Here is a 25879-nt window from a genome sequence, read left to right as displayed (position 1 = left end):
ATATGCAATTTTCAATGTAAGTATTTAATGAGATGAATGAAATTGCGATTTCATTTTTAAAAGTTCCTTATATTAAGGTTCCAAGTGAGATGTACTTATTTTAAGGAACAAGGGTAAACTACTTCTAGGTAACTACTTCTGAAAAGATTTTTTCTCAGGTTTGTAGATGAAAACACTTGTTCATACATAAATAAAAGGAAGCAAACATAGACCTGATTTTCTAGGCATGAAATATTTGGGAAACTAGCTTTTGGTAATGATTTGTAAAACTCAATTTTTGGCATATTCAGAAACAATTGCTTCAGATGGCACCAATCTACGGCTATTCTATAAAGAACTTCTGCTCATTTCACCAATTGAAGCTGTCTGTGCTAGCCTCCATCAATTTATTATTTTGTAGAACAAAAATAGAGAAAGTTAAAAGGTTCGCAGTACTTAGTTAAAAAAGAAGGAAAAATAACTTTAAACGAAGTAGACAAGAAAATGGATGTATATTGTTTATATTCGCCACAGATCAGCAAGTTAAAATTCCATCCGCGGGCCGGATAAAACCTTCCGGCGGGCCACAGTTGGCCCGCGGGCCGTAGTTTCCCCATCCCTGGTGTAGACGATATTTTTAAGTTAGAAATTCAGATACAAAAATCGTACGGTCTCTGAATAAACAAACCTTTTTTCGACGGTTTCGGATTCCTGAACTTCAAAATATAGGGGGCAACAGCAATCAATAAAATATGGCCCCCTTAGTTTCATCAGGAAGGCGGTCGAAAGTTTAAATCTTTTAATAAGTATTTCGCTTTTCTCGAGAGCTTTTTAATAGATTCGAAAAAGTTTTGCGAGCATTTATAAAATTCATTTATCCAAAGGTAATTTCACGCAAAAATTAATTTTTAATAATTTTTTTTTATCTAATAATTTTTAATTTGAACAAAATAGGTTGAATAGTTCTCGAGAAATCGAATTTTAAATATGCGACTTTTTTTTAAATGTGTTAATTCAGAAACTATCCAATCAATTACGCTCAAATTTTGAATTTTTCCATATGGTCTTACCGTATTGTAAGTTTCAAAAGGAAAAAGTAAGAACAGTTGTAATGTTTTCAAGGTCCTCATGACTTCAATGTCTCCTAAATTAATATAGCTGTATCTTGTCTTTACACGAGACACATTGCCTATAAAAAAATTTATAAAGTTATAACTAAATGAGCAAAAATTGGCATTGCACAGTAAAAACTGAAATCCTCATACAGTAAGAACAACTTTTTAGTAGTAATAGTATTAAAATAAAGATGGAACAGCAATTATATATAATAAATATACTTTTCTTTGTAGGTAGGTATTTTATTTGCATTGCACTAAAGCTGCACAATGGGCTTTTGGCGACGGTCTGTGAAACATCCCCGAGGATGATCCGAAGATATGCTATCACAATATTGATCCTCTGCAAAGGGGGTGGCTCCTCCGCTTTGGTAGCCCGACGACCTGCTCGCGAAGTCGAGCATTTTATTGTAGAACAGTTTAACGAGGACCGATACGGCGCAGCCTCTATCCCTGCTTAGGCTGATCAAAGTGGTCACCTACCCGCTTGTTGACCGTGGCCAGTGATGCTTGACTTCGGTGTTCTACTGGAAACTTGATCTTTACGATCAGTCCACTAAGGGACCTTTTTATTTTAAGAGCTAAAGCATACCATCGATAGATTACCACACGTTTATAGATGTGTTAAATTTATTTATAAATAGTGGTGGTCAAAATCATCTTAAATGTTATTTATAGAAATAAATAGAAAGCGCACATTTTACTAACATTTTAAGTTTACAAAATGCGTAGTTATGTAGCAGTAGGGTATACAGGATTTTTTATAATAACCATTCTGTAAGTATGGGCCATTCTTCAAAAATTCTGACAGTTGCTATGGAAGACTGAAAAGTGCTGACTAATTCCTTCTATTGAAAGAAATTAAAATTAACAACACTTTGTAGCATCTTTTTTACTATTGAAAGAGACTGTTTTTGTTTTAAATAATTTGAAAAGTAAATCATTGTGTTAGTTATGATTGAATAATTAAAGATATTATAAATAAATAAAAATGAATTGAGTTTCTACCACTTTTTAAGTTTTTAGTGGCCTGTGGCATCTCTGCAGTTGTGTCTTTTGCTTTTATTCAATTTATTTTTCTTTGAAACTCTTTAAAATTTTCAAATTTTTCTAAACATGCATTTTAAAAGCATTAAAATTATTATACCATAAATATTATGGCTAACAGTTTAATTTGGCCCTAAAATATTAAATTTATTATTTATTTATAAAAGGAAGAGTGTTAAAATCTACTTCGCAGATAAGTAAACAAAGCTGTTTCTCTTTTTTGAGGGAATATTTTGTGCCTTTTGAGACATTTTGTTGCAATATATTTAATTAGCTAGAGTAACAAAAAGTACAGTAACGGATGATAAAACAAAGTAAGTGGCGTTTACGTCTGGCGAGCTTTAAGGGTTGTCTCAATTTTAAGCACGGAGACTTTTTTTGAGGAGGTGGAGCCAAGTGTCAATCTTGGTGAACGAATTATAGCAGCGGACCATCGGACGGGATCCAACCAGTTTTGACTGATTTTCAACAGTTAGGGCTTTTATAAGATGTCCTCTACATTGATAACAACTTTCATCTATATAGTAGCTGTATATCATAAAGCTATCCAGTAAAATCAAAATTTTAGATGCATCGGACATATTAGTTTTTAGAAATATAGCACATTTTACAATTTTACCCATTGCAACCGGATCTGCGCAAAATATAGTTATTGGTACAAATAAAAAGAAAATGTAAGAAAAAAAAACATATACAGTATATACAAATAAAAAATGTATAGTTCATAATGCATCTACTTACTACAGCAGACTAATTTAAGTTCTGGAACAGAAATTGGACAGATTTGGGGTTACTGGAACAGCTGGGTTTACTGAAACAGTAAATTAAATAACTATTATCTAATGTATAAATACTCAACAATAATTAGTAACAATACCACATTAACCACTAATTGCTAATCAAATATCAACAATGAACAAACATCAATCAATGACGAAACCGGAATATATGGCTTATCACTCCGCAGATGCGTTTCAGCCAGTGTGCTCAGACACGAAAGATTGAATGTTTTACCGTAAAATCTACCTTTCCAGAAGAACATACGAACTTCGTTATCTTAAATAGCAATTATTCAAAGTTTAGATGATGTTTTCACGTTGCTTTAAAACCCATAGTATAAACCCCACACCTAACAAGCTGAACAATTGATTTTCTCAGGGATTAATCAACTGAATACGATCCACACTTGCGATCTTGCGGGATTGTTTTTCGTTGTGAAAAATAAAAATAAAAATTGTTTCCTTAACTCCCTTACTGACAAAAGCGTTTAATTTTTTATTTCAATGTGATGTGTTTTAATTTTTTTTCAAGTAAGTTTAATTCAATCTTTTTTTTTAAAATAAAAAATGGTAATTTTCTCACTTTTGATAAGATATACATTTTTTGTAATAATTCATGACATAAGTGCTTTGTTTAACTTCAGAAATACAAATTTTTTAAAACTTAGAAAACCGAATCCGAATCTGTTTCGGTTTACCGAACAGGAAGGGTTTTCTGTTATTTTTCGTCCTTCAAACCTGGCAATCATTCCTTTGCGGTTCTTTAAGAACTAAGTAGCGCCGCTACTTAATTCCGAAATATTAATTTTAATTTATTCTGTTTTTCTTTGATTAATATTAAACTGTTTTTTAAGATTAATCTGAACTATTTTAATCGCTATGGATCTACAGTTTATAATTTTGTGACAGCCAAAAGGTATTTATTTTCCGCCATTTTCATAACATTTAAATGCATGAAATTCATTGCAATTTGCACATTCATATCGTCAGTTTCAATCAATATACAGCAAACATTCCAAAAATATATGAAATTTAGTGTTGTATGACGAGAAAGGTACACAGTTTTTTAATTACACTTTTTTTTAGAATTTTAAATTTTCAGGTCTATGTTTTTCAATTTTTTGATAAAATATTTTCTTATTAAATATTAAAATATTTTAAGTTTAAATTATGACAAACGTTTTTTGAACATATTGATCGTTTACAAACCCTCATAATGTAATGAGTAAATGTGAGATAAATATATAAAAGTATTTTTTTTCTCAAATAAACTATTTTGTTTTGTCGTGATCTTGACAGCCATGTGGTTCACGTGATTTTTCTTTTTTTTATTTATGCAAATACCATTGAGTGTGTTTACGTTTTCTTTTTTCTTGGCTTATTTTTTTTCTCGGCTCTTTGATCAAAGTCAAGTTTTTCTCCAACTTCTTAGTCACTTGAAATTAAAATTGTCAATTACAATAGTTTGCATTTTTATATTTAAGGTATTTAAAAGCATGTTTAAATAGGTTAATATTTAAAATAATAATGATACTTTTCAAGAATTTTTACGTTCTAGTTAGTAAACTGCTTACTGTTATGAATTCGTTAATGAATATTATTTTTCGAGAATAGTTTTGAGATTTATTTTTAATGAAATATTTTCATTTATCATTAAATCAATAATTAGTTCCAGTTTACAGCCATTTTGAATGATTTATTAAATTTTATTTACCTAAAAATTTTTCTAAGTTTAGAAATTTTTATGCCTTTAATTACACAAACAGATGTGAAAGTTTATAATAAATTTAAATTAGATTCTTATTTATATTACTTCAATATTTAATTTGGTTAAAAAATTAAATTTATTGGTTAATTAAAGTTTTTGGACTAAGTTATAATTATCAGATGTATGTTTCAACCAGAAAATTCATCTGATAAGTAGTTACTTTTTAAACTCATATACTTTTAAAGCAATTGCATATATATTTATTGATTTTTAAAGATTATGTTATTAAAAAAATAAAGGAAAATTCCTTTTTCCTATTCAGTTATTTATTAATAAATGTGTTATGTTCAAGCTAATTAATATGAGTAAAATTGAAAAATATTTAAAGAGGTTTTAAATATTTTAACTAACCCATTAGTTATTGAAATTAACATTTAAATCAATATTTTAAAAGAGAGTTTTATGTTGATTGAAGTTTTATGTTTTTGTCGTTGGCAAATTAACACAATGTTTCATAAAAGTTAATCTTTTAAATTGTCTAAAATAATTAATGTTAAAGAACAAAAGATGTTTACTTCAAAATAAAAAGTTTCTTTCATTTGTCAATCATCTCTTTGATTTATCTTATGTTAAGATCATTTATCATTATTCTTGATTCTTGTTCTCATAAATTTTTAGGTATCATTTCATATTCTAAAGATTGATATGAGATTCTGATAAAACAATACTGTTTTTCTGTTTTTTAACATTTGGAACATCTGTTCTGTAACATTTTTAACATCTGTTCTGTTTTTTAACATTTGGAAATATTCCTTCTATTTTATTTATTATTATTATTGCACTTTTATTTCCTACTTTCCTATATAATTAGTGTTTGATTTATCATAAGGCCTGAGAGGCTCGGACTTAGAGCCTCTACAATTCTGGAAGCCTCTTAAATGTTACAAATAGTTATATTTTTCCACCTCAAGAATTATCTATTAGATTAACAGATTAACAAAAATTGAAATCAAAGAAACAACAAATTTTTAAATTATAATAAATTATTTAATTTATTTGGTTATTATCAGTTCATTGATTTTATATATCATGGTTGATGAATTGACTATAAAATTTGATTAATAACTAAAAATGTTTATAATTATCAGACATCAATGAGAAATATAGAAAAAAAGATGATTTATTTAGCTGAAATGTTTCATTTGTATTTTATTTAAAATTTAATTCTCAAATATTGTATTTTTTAGCAACTTCTAAGAATTACCAAATATTTTACTTTTTCACTTGGATCTTTGCTTGTGATTACTCACGTCAAGATCTGTCAATTATTCAAGATAATTTTTCTATGCTCCATATCTCGTTTCAATGGTTTCATTCACTCATGATTTTAAATGTTGACAAAAATCAGTGTCAATTAATCAACATAATTTCTCTTTAAATAGAATTGTATGTAGTAGGCATACAGTTGATCATACAATTTAAACTGAGTGATTTGAACCTTGATAACTAAACTTTTGTCAGATTGATTCCTGCTTTTTGTCAGTTTTATGAAATTGGAGCATTATACCTAATACTAACGTCTTCAAAGTTTCCATCTAAATTTTAATCAAAATTTAAGAACATAATCCTTAAGCTAGTCTAATTTCTTAAACATTATGTAAAAAAAATTTAAAAATAAGCTTGTTTGTAGTTCTTAATATATGAGGCAAATGATTAACTGAGCTATCTATAATCGTAAAAAGTAATATAGTTCCTGCATTAGAAATATCTAAAATTGCATTTAAATTAAGTTACCCCTCTTTTTCCTATATTAAATGATGTGTTAATAATGTTTTACTGCGTAAATCTTTTTAGTGAATTCAATGTATATGTATGTCTTTAAACACTGAAAACTATTTTAATATATCATATTTTGTTTTTCAGGCATAAATAATTTTATAATGTCATCTCCATCACATACATCAGAATACTCATATTTAGGACCATTGTCAACATCTACACTTTATGGCCATAATGAAGATTGGCAGTGGTCTCCAGAAGATCAGTACAATCATTATACTTACCTCACTTCTAGCAGTACAAATCAAGAACCACTGGATTACAGTATTGGATCCTCTATGTTTTATTCTGGTGAAGATAATATGGACAGTTCCTCTTATAAAAGCAAAACTATTAGTTCTGATAGTGGTTATCACATGGAAAATAATGAGAGACATGATGAAAGGCCACCTGATGAACAGGTATTTGAAACACTCGGTCAAACCGTCAAACATGATCCTTATCAGTATGAAGATTATGACGAGCTTCCTCCTCAGCCGAAAAAAAGAGGCAGAAAAAAGAAAGAGCAAAATGGAATCAGGTATTGAAATATTTATTTATATATATTCCGAAAACTTTTCTGCTGAAGTATGTAAATTTCAAAATATTGGGATATTTGAACAGAAATTTTCTATTTACCTCAATGTTTGAAAATTTATCATAACAGTAAAACCTCCAAATAACGGTCCCTTGCAAGATGGTCCCTATGTGACTAGTGTTTAGAGGTAGCCGCTATTTGGAGCTACCATTGAATTGATTGTTCAAGAAATAAAAGAAATCTCAAACAGCAGATTTTATCCACTGAAATACTGATCCGATGATGATAATTTTTTATTTTTAAATGCCATTAATTTGCATTGGCAGTATTGAACTGTCTAATTATATCTATGATGGATATCTTCATTTATGCTTAAGAATTGTTTTTTTCACAATCAATGAAAAATATCTCAAGCTTGAGATGAAGGGTTAGAAATGTTGCAAAGATACACATTGAAATAAAGCAAAGATACACATTGAAATAAAATTCATGCTTTTAATAGGTGGCTATTGTTAGGAAATTGCCACACGGAGGTTTTCTTGACGATATGTTCTATGAAATATTGTTGCTTCCATAAACGCATGACCAATCTTTGCATGTTACTTTGTTCAGAGGTGGTCTTTAAAAAAGGTTTGACTGTTATTTGAGTAATTTGCTGATTTTTGGCTAACATAAAGTATGATGTAGAAGAAATTTTTATCTGTTTTGAAAAGTTTGAAGGTTCTCAAACATTTGCAAAGCATTTTTGAAATTCAATGCAATGCTTTAAATTAAATTTGATGTTGTAATTAATTAATGTATTTAGTATAATGAGTGACAAATAACTCAAAGTTTAATCATTTAAGCTTAAAGACCATTGGGTCTCAACAACATATAAAAACTTTACTTTTAGACTAGCTTTTCATTGCATATTATACATAAAAAATGAAAATTAATACTTGGAAAATATTGCAGATGCAGAACTTATTTTATTATTTTGGCACTATTGTGTTTTATTACAAATTTTTACTTGAAAACACAAAATGCTAAAGTAGCATTTGTGTTAAAAAGTAGAGAGGCTAAGGTTGTTTTGATCTGCATAATGAGATTATATTTGGTTGACATTCCAATAGTATTCTCTGGTGGGACTTTTACGTGCAATTTTGTTTTGTCGAATAGTGGTAAAAAAATTGACAAAATGCTGATTTCTTTTTTGTGCAATATATGTGCATCTAAAGGGTAATGAATGTTGAATGCTTGCTATAAACACTCAATTTTAAGGTATGGTGACATAAGCGTATCTAGGGAAAATAATCTCTGTGGCAAATCTTGAAATAGCACCCTTTATGAAAGATTAAATTCTTTATATTGTTACAAAATTAAAACATTATTGGATATATGTAATTATTTTGACATAATATAAAAAGATCGAAAAAAAAAATCTAAATTAGATTTGAATAATTGGCGATCGAAATGGGCTACAGGTGGCTTAGAGCAGAATTCTATATCTATGGCAGCAATCACGTGCTTTCACCATTAGTGTGCGCAAATTCATAGAAGAAGGAAGCATGTTAGTTTCTGTCTTGATTTTCAAGTAGGTTAAAAAATTTTAAGTTAGGTAACTATATGGAAATGAAAACTACATTAAACTTAAAACTAAAGGAAAATGTCGTAGAAATTCTAAAAATATTTTTGATAAGTAAATACAAAAAATATTAAGAAAGGGTAAAATATCAGAGTACATTCCTATACAAATAAGAAGTGGAGGAGAAGGGAGGGTCAAAACATGGCATCGATCTTCTCCCCTAGATGGCATATTCGAGCATTGCGATTGCGAATATTGCATTAAAGCTTATTTAAAATTGCAGTTGAATAGAAGGGAATTTCCATAGTAAGGTTAACCAGATGACCAAATTTTTAAGCTTAATATTTTTTAGCAAAAAAGGTATTTTCAGTGTGAAAAACTGAAGATTTAGAAATATCAACTCCAAATTAACTCATAATATATATAAAAAATGAAATCAGTAAATGTTAATTGAGTTCTAAATAAATGTTGACACAAAATAATATTATTCAGACGAAGACTATGACTCTATATGCCAAACTATACATGTATAACAAAAATCATTAACATTTTCATTAAGACGAGACAGTATTCTTTGACTTAGCTAGTTTATTTAAAAAAATTTCTAAAATTACATCTATGATTATCTGAAAATATTGCTATGTCATTCATTTATCCTCTATAAAATTCATTTAACGATGCTTTATTAATTCTAATCCCCTCATTAAATTTCCCCCTGCTTTCTAAAGACATTTTGAATGTGCCATTTAGATTAATCGCCTATAAATCCCAAACTTTCACTTCCTCTTTCTAATTAAGTTATTTCTAACTCCTTCATCTCTCTAAAATTTTTGGATTGTTTACATTCTCAGGTAACAAATCCGAAATCTAAGAACCGAAATCTAGAAATTAAGCTCTTAATTTTGACATCATGGCGATTAATTTTTAATCGGCATTGGCAAGTTATTAATATTTTTATCTTATCTCAAAAAATGGATATCTTCATTTTAACAAAGCTTTATTATCAAAAGCTGAAATTGAATTTTTCTTTATGGCTTCTTAAATTCTTCCAAAGTATATTTTTCGTTTTTGAGTTCCACAATTTAACAAAGCTTATTCATGATTCTCAACACTATGTGAGTTTTTATTTTTCTGATGATTTTGTTTGAGTTTTTTTCTTAATTTGTCATTTGTATTGCATGTTTTTTTCCTGGACTTCTATACAAAACCATCGGGGTACTGAGGGAGTTAATTTAGGCATTTGCTTCTCCCTCAATTAGAAATGGTTTTGTTTTTATGGCTACCGAGGCCGGTACCCCCTGAAGACGTCGGCTTCGGTGGTCATATTTTTATTTCCTTCATTTTCTTTATTCATGTTTAGTTCTTCACTTTTAGGGGTTGTTGAATTTTTTATTGCAAAATTAAGCTAAATAATTCTCACTGCATCTGTTACATTTTTTATTGCTTTAACTGGTGGTGCCAAGTTTATATTTACCTTTTCTGAAGTGAGGGGCCATGTACTTCTCACGAAATATATGTTTAGGTTTTAATTCAAATGAATTTGCATGTATTTCTGCTTAAAAGGCGATTTCGCTTTCTTCATGTAAAGTTTGTTTTTCTTAAAGTAAAACATAATTTATAGTTTTAGGGAGTAAGCAGTGTCTCATTTCTCAAAGAATTTAAAAAATCTGTCATCAAAATTTTCAACTTGTTTTGGTTTTTTATAGTGTAGGCCCAAACTAAGCAATCTTGTGGCAGATTGTGCATAAAATTCCTTTTCCAGTTTTTGGCATTATTAAAATTCTCATTTTTTTCCCCCCACCTAAAAGTGATTGTATTGAACCTTCTTAAATTTTCTGGTATTTTCAATAGCATGGAAGTATGAAGTTATATTGCTTCAATCGTTAGGCAGTTTTGGTGCTATTGCTGTTAAGATTTTAGAATATTTATCTAATAAATAATTATTTGAAATTATATTTTCTGCATAATAATAGTTAATTTAATTTAAGGTTTATATTCTAACATTTCTTTTTCTTTTAGATCTAGTTCATTTAATTTAATCCTTACTTCATCTGAACTATTATTACTCTTTCTTGTTAATTGAGTTTTCTTTATAATCAATTCACTATTATACTCATATAACAATAGGCTAAGGAAACACGGTCCTACCTTTAGAAATGATGATTTTTTTTTTAATTCTGTCTTTTTACTGAAAGATTTCCACTTTTCACTTTCACTAGCCTCAGACCAGGTAAGGTTGACTCAGCCTTCAGTGGGTCAATAAAATTAGTACAGTTCCAAGCATGCTTGGGGACTAAATACTGGGTATTCCATGTCTGGCTGACCAACCAACCAACCAAAATATCTGTTCCTGTACCCTAGAGCCAGAGGTAAAAAAAAAAAACTGAGATGAGCAGCTTTGGTTCTCCATGGGCTGTCGTGCCACTGAGTTTACTTTAACACTCAATGAAAGCAGTTTCTGAATTATTGATTTTGTGGCAATTCTAGATTAGATAATTCCACCTGTTATCTCAACAAAATCCTCAGCTCTTTCAATTGATAATAATTCTGAAAAATCATCGACAAACACAACCGAATAAGAATAATTCTTCTACTCATCATTGTGGAATGATAAATAGAAGTTTCTCTCCTAATTCAAAATAAATATTTGATCATTATTAATTAAAAGATATAAACAAATATTTCATTTTTTCTATAACTTTTTCACTATCATTTTTTGAAGTTGATTTGAAGAAAATAGCACAAAGTACATTATTCAGCTCACTATGAACACTGACGTATTATACCTTCTATGAACACGCAATTTCCATTTCCCAGTGTGATAATTTTATAAGAATATCCACTGGAAGCATTTAAACAACTACTATTTATTAATAATTAAAATTGATTTCTCAGACATATGATTAATTATAATGATAATTCGAAATATGTATGGGATTAAGGAATAAGGCTCTCTTACTTCCTCATTCTTCTAATTCCTGCATTAAACTCAACTGATGTCGTTGCCGTATGCCATTAAGGCAAAGAAAGTGCGCTTCTTGTTTTCCAGTGGCACCATCTATGGCCATCTACATCCGTCACGCACGTGCGTCACAGCTTGTATATAAGACGAACCCATTCATTCTCAGATCGTAATTTTGACCTGAACCAGAGAATGATTAGTCTTCAATTCAGTACCCACAGAGGTATGATTTGCTATGGGAGCATGGAGGACTTTGTGACCTGACAGATTTAATGTGCACCAGTCACCCTTTACTGCTCTGGGAGTCTTCGGCTGTTGAAGATTAAACTCACAACCACTTGGACACGGGCCCAACGCCCTATAAACCAGGTTATCCCGGCCCAAACTCAACTGGTAATTATTTTGAAATGAAAAGGTTATTAACTCATAACTTCATGACACTCTTTAGCCTTGGCTAAAGAGTGTCATGATTTGCTCTTAGCCACGAGAGGTAGTAAACAATTGACACTGCAATTAATAAGTAACTGATTTTTTTTCCTTACTCGAAGATAGTGAATAAATAAAAAAGATAGTGAAAGTGTCTCAAATTTCTAAAGAGATAGCAAATTCAAATATATCATCACTTTAAAACTGTATTTTAATAAAAAGAATTTTTTTAATAATAAATGTCAAGTTAATCTTTCAAGCACTGATATTTGGAAGGTTTTAATATGCCATCTTGAGAGTGTATCAGCTTCATGGTAACAACCTCCCCCCTCCCTTGTTCAGTTTGTGAATGTAGTATACAATGTTTTCTCCTTCTTCAATGCTTCCCAATTTGGATTGCCTAATATATATTTTAAAATTTATGCATTTTTTCCTTAGGCTCTATAATTAAAAGAACAAGAAAATTTCAAATAACTTAGGCATAACTAATGTATTTCTTACTCCTATGACTAATGATTATTTTCAGTCTTATGTTGAATTAGTAGCATGTTTGCAATAATTAAAGAATTCTGCTACAAGTCAATTTTGATCACAAGTAGTTGGAGCATTGTAAATACTACTTTCCCCACTTTTCATTTTCACATTAAAATACCTTTTATAAAGATTCTGAAGTGCATTTATAATAAGTCCTCAAAAGTATTCTTTCTGTCAGCGGAAATTTTGCTTCTCACAAAATAATCACAGATGATATTAACTAAATTAGTGTGAGACAATTGTTTTATTTTTAGAGTATTCAGTATTTTTAATTCTTAAAAAGGAAAAATTTTTAGATATTTTTTTTTTGCCCCGTTTTTAACAGTTGTAAAGTTTAATGATGAAAGTTAAAAATTTTGTCTCGTACTAGCTATTGCTTTTCATAGAACCAGCCTTTTCATTCTACAGTAGAATTAATGTTAAATTTATGCTTTAAACTTTAATAACTGTTATGTTTCAAACTAAATCATTATTTTCTTGGTTGTTTTAAATTTAAATACTTTGTAGCAATGCACTTGCACTTTTGACGTAAAACTTTCATTTCCATAAAGAAGATTTCATTTGCATAAATAGTACAAATTTGTTTATTAAAATTTTTATTATACATTCTTTCTTTTACAGATCATCTTATAAGAGTCACTGAAAAGATATATTATAAAGAATGATTAGTTATTACTTTCCTGTGTGGAGTGAGGGTACTCTTAACTTGTGTGAATATAATCAAAGAGATTTATATTTATTCGGAATATGTATAACATTTTATTTGGACTTAGTATATAGGCTGTATTAACCAGGGGAAAATAAGATAATATTCAAACTAGTAAGCTCATTCGTAATGCATAAATAGTAATTAAGCATATGTCCCTTTATCGCTGTTGCTCTGTACTCATTAAGGGAATACTTATTGTTATAGCCGATTCTAACTTTTGTGTATTTAATCTAAAATTCTGTGTTGGATTTAACTCTTGCCATCTGAAACTCTACTAGCCCTCTGAGTATTTGACCCATAGTTTTAATTGCCCTGACATTTACTCCTTAAACAAACAGGTTTTCACTCATGTTATTTAATTAAATTAAGTGCAATGTGTGGGAAATTTTTGCACAAAGTTTCCCAGGATTTTATCTTGCAGTGCAAAATATACTAAGTGCAAAATATGCTTTAATATTAATATATACTTTACTGAGTTGAGAAAATACTTTGAACTATATTACAAAAAGTTTATTTTCTCTTTTTTGATTTTTTTTACTTAAAGCTTTCTGTTTTCTCCTTTTTCCTTGCTAATTTAAAGAAATTTCTTTTTAACAGTTATGAGTATATAAATACACCTGAGGGTGTGAAATGTATCAAACAAGAAAGAGTAAATGAAACTTTTAAACAAAGAAAGAGAATGGATCGTTTTGACGGAATGCCTGAAGAAGAAGTTATGAAGAAATCTCTTCCTGATCATCTTAGTCATGGATTAGATATTGTTATTGTAACTATATTTTTTAACTATCAATTATAATAATATTTTACTTTTTTCTTGTAATTCCTGTTTGGACATACAGCTTCATTTTGCTAAACCTGCATTTTTAATCTTTTGAATCCATATTACAAAAATATGTATCTAAAATCTGTTATAAGTATGCTAAAATGTGTTAAGTGTACTACTACATGTTATTTTGGCCCAACTGTTGAACAGTGTAAAAAAAAAATGGATCAACCTGATTAGCTAATAGTCTAAAAATCGGATCTTCATGTTCTTGGACATAATCTTAATGGTACAAGAGGGTGACCTCAAACATGCTAATTAATTAGTACACACTATATTTTAAGTTGCAAAATCGGGCACAAAAATGTTCTTTCTCTTAATTAACATGTATCTTTTTTGACGGATTTGGATTTTTTTACTTCCAAAATATAGGAGGCAGCTGCAATCTAGGAATTATAGTCCCCATAGTTTTGTCAGGAGAGTAATTGTAAGTTTTCAACCTCTTAATGTTAATTTTACTTTTTGTGTATTTCAACATATCTCAAACTTTATAAGCAAATTGAAAAAATTTTGCACTCAATTATAAAATTCGTTCATCCAATGATAATTCCATGCAAAAAATAACTTTTATTAGATATTTATTCTTTTTTATTTTATTTAATAATAGTCAAAAAATTTTGAATTGTACGGTTTAAAATTTTTCACATCATTTTAAAAAAAGTAATTTTATGTAACTATGTAAAAAATTGGAATTAAATTGGTCGAATAGTTCCTGAGAAATCAAATTTTTAAAGAAATTCGTATTTTATTAAATTTCTCAGGAACCATTTTACCGATTTTGCTCAAATTTTGTATTTTGTTATGTAAAATCTAAGAATTCATTTTTTGCGTGGAATTGTCTTTGGATACACGAATTTTATAATTTTGTGCAAAAATGTAAATGTTTAAATTTACTTAAAAAGTTCTTAGGATATGGCGAAATATGCAAAAGTAAAATTAATATTAGGGAGTCCAAGCTTTTGACTGCCCTCCTGACCCAAACTATGACTGTGTTTCCCAAATTGCAACTTCCTCTTATAATGGGAGGGTCAGAAATCCGAATCCATTGAATAAAGGTATGTTTGTTCAGAGAAAGTGCGTTTTTGTGTTTCATTTTGTAACTTAAAATATCGTCTGCACTAGTTGATTACCATTTTTGCAATCACCCCCTTGAACCATTAAGATTGAGTCCTTGTCCTAGAACGTTAAGATCTGATCTTTAGATCAAAAGTTATTCAGAGTAATCCTATATATATATATATATATACAGTACAGAACCCGTTATCCGGAAATCAGAAAACCGGAAAACCAAATAACCGGAACGAAATTCGATAAATTTCCCCGCCATTTTTGAAAAAACAAATGTTTTTCTCCTCATAAGATTTCAAGATTTTTTCTTTCTTTTTTGAAAGATGTTAACCTTACCATCATTTTGGAAACAATCATTAGTGTATTACTTCATCGTTTTTTTCTTCTTTTCAAGATTATTTCCAAATATATTTTTTTAGTTGAATTTGACAATAAAAAAAACGGCTTTTTGTAGCGATTCAGAAAACCGGAAAAATCAGTTATCTGGAATAGAGATGGTCCCGATCGTTCCGGATAATCGGTTCCCTACTGTATATATATAATTTTTTTTTGTGTGCACTGTATTGAGTTATGGTATATGATTAACTGAATGATTTAACTAAGTTATATTTATGTTTCAATTTTTGTACATCTAGAACAATACAAAGCTTAAGCAATGATTTTAAAGCTGATAATGAATTAATTTCAAGGTACATTCAAACTAATAATAAACTAACTTCAAAAGAACCAAATACATAATCTAGTGAAGGGATCCCTCTTGACTAAATGTAAAATTTTTTTTAGATAGCAACCGTTCCCATTTTATTTTAACCCATAACTATAATAATTTATTGATATACTAATCATTTAAATGTAAATTTTTGAAACATAAAAAATTGATTATATTCTGAATTACTTATAACATTTTAATTCTCTTAGTAATTTGATACTTACAAAAAATAGAATACATTAAATGGAATAGAATAGCACAAATTTGGTTTTTTCAGTGTAAGAATATTTATTGGTTTTTCCATGTGTCTCACACAAGCCCCAATTAACTAAGTATGTAAATTATAAAAATATTTTTTTAAATTTTACTTAAACTTTTAAATGTTTAAAATATTTTTTGCAGATTGGTATCAATCCTGGTTTAATGGCTGCATATAAAGGTCATCACTATGCTGGACCTGGAAATCATTTTTGTAAGCTTTCCTCTTTTTTTTTTTTAATAATATATTTATCATACATTATATTATTAAATTAGTCATAGACACCAAACATTAAATTTCATCCCTATGTTAACTTTTAATATTGTTTTAGTGCTAATGAGATTTTATTTTTTATTGAAAATTAGTCAGCCTAGCTTGAAGAGATCTCATTGTTTACAGTAAACTGTATTCAAAAAAGCATAGTTGCAAAAGTTTAGGAATCAGTAAATTGAAATAAATAGCATTATAGAATTTGCATGTTAACAACTTGTGTGCTATATTAATTTATTAGTTTTATTAAACAGAATTTATGATTATTTGTAAATTAAAACTAGCCATGTTTTTTTTCTAAGCGTTAAGTACTTAGAAATAAACTATACTGCTGTAGAGCATTTATATAATAATTATATATATATATTTTCCCTCTAAGAATATATTAGAAAAAACTGTTTTGATGTATATTTTACATTGCTTCTCACGTTTGGGTTTAACTTGAATAATTCCTTTTTCATGTTCTTTATGTAACCAACACAGAGTTTTAATGAAATAAGCAATGGTTATCTGTCAAGATCGATGAATTTTCTGGATATATCATTGGAAAACGAGATGTTCCAACATTAAGAGCTTACCTTTTTTAATGAAACGTTAGACCTCCAATTCAGCAAGATTAATCAAATCTTGCTGAAGGATTGAAGAGGAGGAAGATTAATCATTGATAATCTTCCTCCTCTTTCTGTTTAAAACAATTTGAAGATAGAAAGTTATTTTTTAAAGGACCCTTATTTTATTTATTTATTTATTTGAATTTAAAATTAGAAATTCCTTTTGAGTTGCTAAAATTATTTGTATGAAGAAAAACATTCCTTTCAGTATTTTCTTTCTATGCAATTAAGTGTAGAATGATAAGAAAACCTAGTTGTTTGCCATGAAATATGAACTTATAAAATAATTTAGAGTAAAATATGAATATTATTCTTATCAGTAGTTAACTATTATGCAATTGTGGTGAGAGGCAACTTAACTTTTTATTCATCGTAAAATTTGGCTCATAGTTCTAACTAGCAAGTATCATTAAACAAATTATATTTATTTGTCTGTAAGTAGGACATTTACTAAACAGTTAAATGTACATTGCACAGAAAAAAATGGAACACCAGTGTAAGTAGTGCAGACGGTATTTTAAGTTACAAAATTGGACATAAAAACTTATTTTCACTGATTGAACATACCTTTGATTTGAATTCCTGACCCCTGAAGTATGGAGGGGACATAGCCATAATCTAGGAAATATACTCCCAATGGTTTAGTGAGGAGAGCAGTCCATAGTTTAGACTTATTAGTTTAATTTTACTTTTTGTCTATTTCACCAAATCTCAAATTTTTTTTTAAGCAAATCAAAAATATTTTGCTATGCAATTATTAAATTTGTGTATTCAAAAGTAATTTCATGCAAAAAGTAATTTTCAATAGCTATTTATTATTTTTTTATTTTAATTAGTTAATTTAGCAGTTAAAAAAGAACTTGATTCTAAGGTCTACAAATTTTTGACATTTTGAAGAATGAAATATGAAAAATATAAAATATTTAATTTTAAAATTAAAAATAAAAAAAATTTTTCGGCAAAATCTGTTGCATAGCTCCTAAGAAATGAAATTTTTATAAAAAGTTGTTTATTTGAAATTTGTTTTCTCTGGAATTATTTGAGTGATTGCGCTCAAATACCTTTTACCTCACTATTCATAATTTTTTCCACCATTACTGACTAAAACATTAAAAAATATCAAATTATCGAAAATTATTTTTTGCATGTAATATCTTTGGAGAAACGAATTTTGTAACTGTGTGCAAATTGTTTTTTTAATCTTTTAAAAATTTCATGAGGTATTGCAAAGTACGCAAAATGTGAAATTAATATTAAAGGGTCCAACCATACAACTCTGGCCAAATTATTGGGATCCAGTTTTCCAAATTGGAACTACCTTCCCTTTTGAGGATCTGAAACCTAAATCCATTAAAAAAAAAAAGGTATATTTATTCAGAGAAAGTATGTTTTTGTCGTAACTTAAAATATCAACTAATTAATTAGTATGTTTGAGGTCAGGTCCTCAAAACATAGTCCTAATATGTGAAAATCTGATCATTAGATCAAAAGTTATATATGGTGTTTTGGTTTATAATTTTGTCCACTGTAAATAAGTTATTATTGTAGTTTGTATTTTAAGATACAATTATTTATGGGTAGTTATAAATTCTAAATTTAACGTAATTGTTTCTATAAAGAAGTGCTAAAGAGATTTTGTAAACCTTGAAAAACATTTGTGTGGATCAAACTATTTTGCAATGCTTAGTGTTATATGTACTTCATATATGTTATAAACTTTTGATTATGAATTTGATTAATCTTGTAACCTATAATTGGATATCAATTTGCTTCTAATGTCCTTTTTTTCATTCAAAATAACATCAAACCTTAAAAAAAAAAATGTTTTATGATTGCGTACGATTTACTTTTTTATTTTTGTTATAGCATAATTTTTATTAAATTTTTTTTTACCATTTTTATAGGGAAATGCCTGTTTTTAGCTGGTTTAATTCCAGAGCCGATGAGTGCTGTAGATGATTTTAAACTTATTTCTCATGGTATTGGTTTTACTAATATAGTTTCACGTCCCACAAAAGGAAGTGCAGATTTAAGTAGGTACGTATATTTTTTATAATAAAGCCCGATTTATGAAGCTAAAAATGAGTGTATATTGGAAGAAATTTTGGGACCTGCTGAATGCTTGCCAATTTATGTAATTCTTTTAGAAGGCCAAAAGCTCTTGCCTGCTGTCAGCTTTCTTTTCACCTTCTCTAAATAATTTAACTGTTTATTATCGTACACACCTTCATCTTTATTTATTTGAACTTAATAAATTTATTATTTCTGTTTTTTAGAAATTGCTTCTAAGATAATATATATTGTAATAAATTGTTAAAAAGGTATTTTCTAGACAAACAATTAAAAAAAAAAGCTTTTTGTTCTGCAGAGATTTTAAGAGAGTTATTGCTGTTTTCATTTTTTAATTTATTCATCCGCTCTATTGTATATGGAAAATGGATTTCATCCAAATGCAATTAAAATTTTAGGTAATGTAGTAAAGGACTCTTCTTATCAAAACCAATCAAAGTATGAAATTTATTTAAACAAATTTTAAGTTAAGTCAAATTTATATTTAAAAATTTTGATAAAACTTTAAAATAATAAGTCAAAATTGAAAAGCTCTAAAAGCAGTTAAAACCAAATTTTTCTTTTGTAAAGAATTTAAATAAAAAGTTAGAAACCAAAAATAAACAAAAATTTTTTTTTTAAAGATATGTCTGTTAGCAAAAACAGTACTTTATCAGGGAACAGAAAGGCTCCAGTGCCTTAGCAGAGAGTGTGTCTCCTAATGAAGTGCTGTTTTTGCTAACATGCATATCCTTAAAATTTCATTTTGTTTATTTTTGGTTTCTAACTTTTTATTGCAATTATTTATTCTTATCAAAATTATAATTCATTTTAAATTAGAAATCATTATTCTTATAATTCATTTTAAAGTGTTAACTTTTGCATTTCGTTAATTGTGCCTCTTATTACGTATCGTAGAAACATCCCTGAACCAACACCTAGGTGGAAATGTAGAAGTAATTATTTTTTCATAAGATTTTTCAAACTCAACCTCATAAAATAAGTATGTTTGAATGCAAAATTTTATTGCAAACAATTATATATTTTTTAGTTAGGGCAAAAGTTGTTATTTGGTATTTAATGTGAAATGAACTTGTCAATAATATAAATTACATTGGTTACAAAAATAAAAAAATGAAAGAGGTCATCTTAGGCTTGGGACCTGTATTTAAGTAGGTAAATTCTCTAAAAGGGGCCACTTATCCAATGAATAATATGTTGGAGATTTGTGAAAGCAGATCAGTTATCTATATGGAAGTTTACTTATTACTTAATGGCATCATCAGTTAAAAAAATTTATAAACATGTTTGATTGTTTTTAGAAATGATCAATGAATTGTAACCATATAGAGAAAAATATCTGGAGTTTAATGTTCAAAGACAATTTAATAGCAAATATATAGTTGCTTGAGTGTATAAACATGGACCTGATAAGGAAATGTTAGAAGGAAAAATCTGCTCTTTTTACAAGAAAATAATTATATATTTTTTTATTTATCTCATTCTTAAAAAAAAAAAGAAATTAAAGGCGTTTTTTCTATTGAAAAATATAAGAATGGTCTACACTGCATTATTCTAAATATTTGCCGAAAATACAATTTTTTTTAACATTTTTTATCAATTGATGTATTGTAATTTCCATAAACCATGAAAAATATAAATCTCAATTGAAGATTTTGCCTATTTTTACATTCAACTAAAATTATATTTACGAAATCGTAGAAAAGCTCTTTTTATTTTAAAGTTTAGTTTTTGTTTGTTTAGTTTTGTTAAAATGTATAGAATTTAGGGAGAGGAAGAGGAGGAACTTATGGGGTAGTTTTAACAATAAATAGAATTTAAGTGAGTTCTAACTTTTGTCAACATGCAGCTTTTTCTTACTTTCTTCATGTAAAAGTCTTTTATTTACTTGGCTTATAAACATATGTATATTTGCTTAAAAAAGTTGTATTTTAAATTAAATACATTTGCTTGTCTGTTCTGATAATTATATGCAAAGAAAGCGTCAATATTCAAAACCAACAATTTGATTTTTATGTATTGAGTTTTAATTTTCTAGCTGATGAGACCCATTCAGAATTAATTAGTTTGAACAATTATTTAAACATAGAAATCTCACACTGAATCAGGTCTTTAAGATAAATTTGCACCTGTAATTTTTGAAATTTAGAGGTTAACTACAAATTGATAAATGGGCTTCCAATATTTTCTCCTTGAGAGTTATTAAAATATTTTAATATCTTAATTTTAGTTATACTTTTTTATTATATTCATTAGTTAATTCAGCTTATTGAGAATTTACTCAAGGTTAGAAAATTTGTATGATCCATTAAACATTTGACCTAAATTTTTGATTTTTCTAAGAAATAACTATATGAATATAACTACTTATTAAAATAATAAATTTCTAAATTTTTCTTGAAAACTATTTGTTAAATATTAATTACTTTTCAATTGTTGTCAGTGTTGTTCTGTTGCAAAACTGGCCATTTCCAAAACAAAACATTATAAAGAAAAGTTGTTTTTCTGTATCACTAAGAAAAAATGAAATGGGATCTAAAATTCTTGAGATTAAAATTCTTGAGATTAAGAAGCAATAAATAAAATTGAAACATAAATAAACAATATTTTAAAACAAAGTAAGAAAGTCCACATACATTAAGGGAGGGGAATATTCAATTTTTTATTTTGGATTTGGCTGGTTTTGCTTCTAACCAAAATTTAAATTGTTAAATTTATTGTAAATACTATTTATTATAAAATTATTTTTAAAAGTACAAAGATGTTTAGTTTGATTTAAAAATTTTATTAAACAAAAATTAAAATCTTAGTTAAAGTGAACTATATTGGACAGACACACTTTAGAACTTATTTAAGAACCATGAAATAAAATATATTAAATGCATATTTGTAACTAGAAAAAAATTCAGAATATCTTGACAATTGAATTTAATCTTTGGTATAGTACAATATCAAACATTATGTGTTTCTAAAATATCAATTAGTGATGAGTACACATTATTACAAAACATTAAAATAAAGTTCGATAATAACTGATGTAATTTTTCTTTTTTCTTGATTTATTAAAAGAGATACTGCCGTCACAGTCATCACCAGAGATGAGATTTTTCCACTTTTGTCCTTCCAATTTCAGCCTTTTTATCAAAAATTCCGCTTATCTAAAAGTTTCACTTTTTTTAAAAATAAATATTCTGCTTTTTCAAAAAATTCAGCTGTTGAAATAAAATAATTATATTTATTTCCGATTTTCAAGGATAAAGAGAAAATTCAAACTACATAGCTGCCAACCCTTCCATGTTTTTACTTATTTGAGCTATTTTGTCCTCTTTTACTCGCAGAAGATAAGATTTTCCAAATTTTTACTCGCCTGTCAGATATCTCGTATTTTTGTAATTAAGACGTCGCTGCTTCAAATGAGCCTTCTGGAAGTCCCAAGCCCGGAATCTGCTAACATTTTGATTCTTATTCACGCGATTTTAATATCAAACATAGCCTTTTGTATTTAAGTGATTTAAAAGTTGTGCCTTGCGACTCTTATTCACGCAATTTGAATATCATACATTATGATTCTTTTTTACGAGATTTAAAAATACAATGTCACTTTTTGTATTTATGCGTTTTTAAAATCCTATTCAGCAGTTTGTATTCACAAGAGTTTAAAATACAATGTCGTGATTTGTTCATGCGCTTATAATATCAAACATCGATTTTAGTAATAAAATAATGCATTGGAATTTGCATTCACACAATTTAAGAATTATGCATTGTGATTCGTATTTACAAGATCTAAAAAGTACGCGTTGTGGTTTGTATTTACACAATCTAAAAATTATGAATTGCTATTTGTATTTACGCTCTTTTTAAAAGTCTGTAACGCAGTTTGTATTTTCTCATTTTTAAAATCGAATATTGAGTTTCATATTCACGCGATTTTAAAATCCAAGATCGCTATTTGTATTCATGCGATTTTAAAATCAATTATCAACACTCTTGTAAGAAGTAAGTTTTTCTTTAATGAGCTATTATAAATGTGACTGTTTTTCTATCGACAATTATTAGTATATATAGGCATATTCAAAACTTGCATTCTGTGCAGGGTGGCCACCAACCTTGAAAACCTGGAATTATCAGGGAATTTTTTTTATACTGGAAAAATCAGGGAATTTTAAAGAAAATCTGGAAATTTTTTTAATTTCACTAATTTTCTTAATTAAAATTATTTTATCCATTATACCCACTTTTTTTAGACGGAAATGTATCTCCACGCAGTTGAAATATCATCAACTTAGCAATACTTTGCTTGCATCAAAATTTGCTCCATTACAGCTCTGTTAAACTAGAATGCCACATAAAATTCTCCCACTGTTGTTAAATGAATGTGGAAACCTTTGACCGCTATGGACTGTGCAATTTAGGAAAGATTGTGGTGGAGGTGGAAGAAGGGATTAGGATATTAGCTTCTGTTTTTAAATTCTGTCCTTGGGCTGAATCCATTTATGGCTTAAGTTTGTTCCAATGATTTCGTGGTAATTTTTTTTCCATTCCGACAAAATGTTTTTGTATTTTTAACTTTATAAAATTCTCCAAAAATTAGTTGATTATAATTTAATAACAATATTGAATTACTGTGAATTATTTTTTCTCAGCAAACCAACCAACCACACATATTTTTTTACAATCGCTAACAGCAATGTTTATCGACAAATTGTTACATTAATGCTAATTTTTTGTTTCATTGTAACCTTTTATAACATATTTTAATTTTTAAAAAAGGTTTTTTTTAAGAACTAACTATATANAAACATTTAAGAACCAACTATATACTAATATTTAATTTTACTCTTTTGTTGGTCAATATATATAATGTTTTTTGATTCAAAATTTTGTACCAAAACATTAAAAAATGAATAAAAAATCTTGCCAAATTGTCAAAATAAATTATTTTTTTCAAGATATGTTAAAAAAATAACATTTTGAATAAAATATGTTATTATATAGGCACTTTTCTTGCCTACACTTTATTAGAATAAAGAAACTAAGACCTGAAAATTTTAAGATTTTTATCTGGAAAACCTGGAAAAATCAGGGAAATTTGAAATCTGATTTGAGTGGCCACCCTGCTATGCTTGCAAAGAAGAATGTGACACAGGCAGATGAAGAAATAAAAAATAGGATTTGTCGAAATATGTTTGAAGATGGGCTAACTACTAGATTAATCACCAATCTGTTTCTCCACATTCACAAGCTGCGTTATGAGCAATTTGACCTTTTTAAAGGATTTTTTTTAACTTATTTTGTGAAGCATTTGCAGCAAATTAAAAAAAAAAAAGATATAGCAAACAAAAGCAATCACTTAAAAAGTTATTCTATTTTTTTTTGGAAAAAGAGTTGATGAACATAGCACCAAAATCCTAAATTTTAAAAATAATGGTGATGCTATAAAATGCGAAATTCTTATCGATCTAACTAATCTTAACTATCTAAACAGCTGCTGATTATTATGTAATTTTTCAAACTAAAATAGCAATTTTCGTATGTTAAGGAGTAACTATATGTTTCTACTTCACAGTTATTGACATGTTTCACAGGGCTCTAGCTAGATTAGATTATAATATGAACATAGTGATTCTAATTGTGAAAGTTTATTTTCTTTTCTAAATAATTTAACAAGTCATGTTACTGATATATTTGTTATAAATCACATAACAGTTTTTATTAAAAGAAAGGGAATGTTAATGTATGTTCTCAGTAATTTTAATTTGCTAATCCAGGCAATTTCTCTAGTAATAATTGTCTCCTTTATGTGAACTGAAGAAAAATATAATTTCTAACTTTATTTTTTCAATTGGTAATATTACTTTTTACTAAATGTTAAGTATCGATGTAATCATTCATATATTAATAAATTAGTAAAAAATTTTATGTAAGTGCATAGTTATTTATTATCTTGAATTGTCCAGAATTTATTATAAAATGATTGCACGTGCGTAAAATTGACTCTCGTGAAAATTCAGCTTTTAGCCAATCTCATCCTTGCAACACAATCCTTCATAAAGGAAAAAAAAACAGAACTCATTTAATAAACTTTGCGGGCACAGTTATAAACTACAATATAATGCTAAGCAAGTAGTAATTTAACTCTTTCTTAAAAGTGACATTTACTGTTTATGAAAAAGGTCAGTTTTGCAACTCACTATCTGGAGAATTTGGCTAGCTTTGCAGCAAAACATACCAAATCCTCCAGATAGTAAGTTGATTTGTAAATACTTATAAAATATGGATTTGATTAAATGTGGCGTGGTTTCTTTTATTCAGTTGATGGAAAAGATGAGTTAGACCTTTAAATAATATATATGTGTGTGTGTTTCCAAAATTTAAAAAGATTACCGATTTTGCATTTGAATGACAAATTTGTTCATTATTACGTTATTATAAAATATATGTTTAATGAAATGTTTTTGTGTAACTAAATTTTACAGCTAGATATCTTAAAATTTACTCTTATTCTGTAAATGAAAATGAAACTCATTGTGTATGTTATTTTTCTTTTGAGTGCTGTACATTATTTAGATTTTACCTTTGATAAAGCAAAGTTATTAAAGATTTTTTCAATCAGTTTTTCCTTATCTAAAGAAAAGATGTGTTTACTACATATTTTCCGAAAAATATAAATTTTAGTTCTATAGGATTTTCTTACATAATAAAATTTTGATTGCAATAAATAAAAAAAAAACTTTGCATTTTTAATGTAGATTAATAACCTATTTTAAATTTTAGGAAAGAAATCAGAGAAGGAGCTGAAATATTACTTTCAAAACTAAGGAAGTATCAACCTAAAATTGCAGTATTTAATGGGAAAAGTATGCTTTCACTTTATGTTGTAAAATTTG

General features: G+C 27.7%; 1 protein-coding gene across 4 annotated transcripts in view; it reads left to right on the top strand.

The window, feature by feature from the left end:
• Window positions 1–25879, top strand: part of LOC107437527 (Thymine DNA glycosylase) — a 51212-nt gene that overhangs the window by 4990 nt on the left and 20343 nt on the right. Inside the window, exons 1-6 of one of the 4 annotated variants that reach the window (XM_016049564.3) lie at window positions 3652–3836; window positions 6552–6987; window positions 13777–13945; window positions 16182–16251; window positions 18824–18956; window positions 25767–25849. In XM_016049564.3, the coding sequence (XP_015905050.1) occupies window positions 6569–6987; window positions 13777–13945; window positions 16182–16251; window positions 18824–18956; window positions 25767–25849 (874 nt within the window). In that variant the 5' untranslated portion in view covers window positions 3652–3836; window positions 6552–6568. The other 3 variants (XM_016049566.3, XM_016049567.3, XM_016049565.3) reach the window with 3 other exon arrangements.

Source organism: Parasteatoda tepidariorum, chromosome X1 (genome assembly GCF_043381705.1).
Source record: "Parasteatoda tepidariorum isolate YZ-2023 chromosome X1, CAS_Ptep_4.0, whole genome shotgun sequence".
NCBI classification, from domain to species: Eukaryota; Metazoa; Arthropoda; class Arachnida; order Araneae; family Theridiidae; genus Parasteatoda; species Parasteatoda tepidariorum.
The sequence above is the reverse complement of the archived record's forward strand: the minus strand, read 5'-3'. Positions and strand labels throughout refer to the sequence as shown.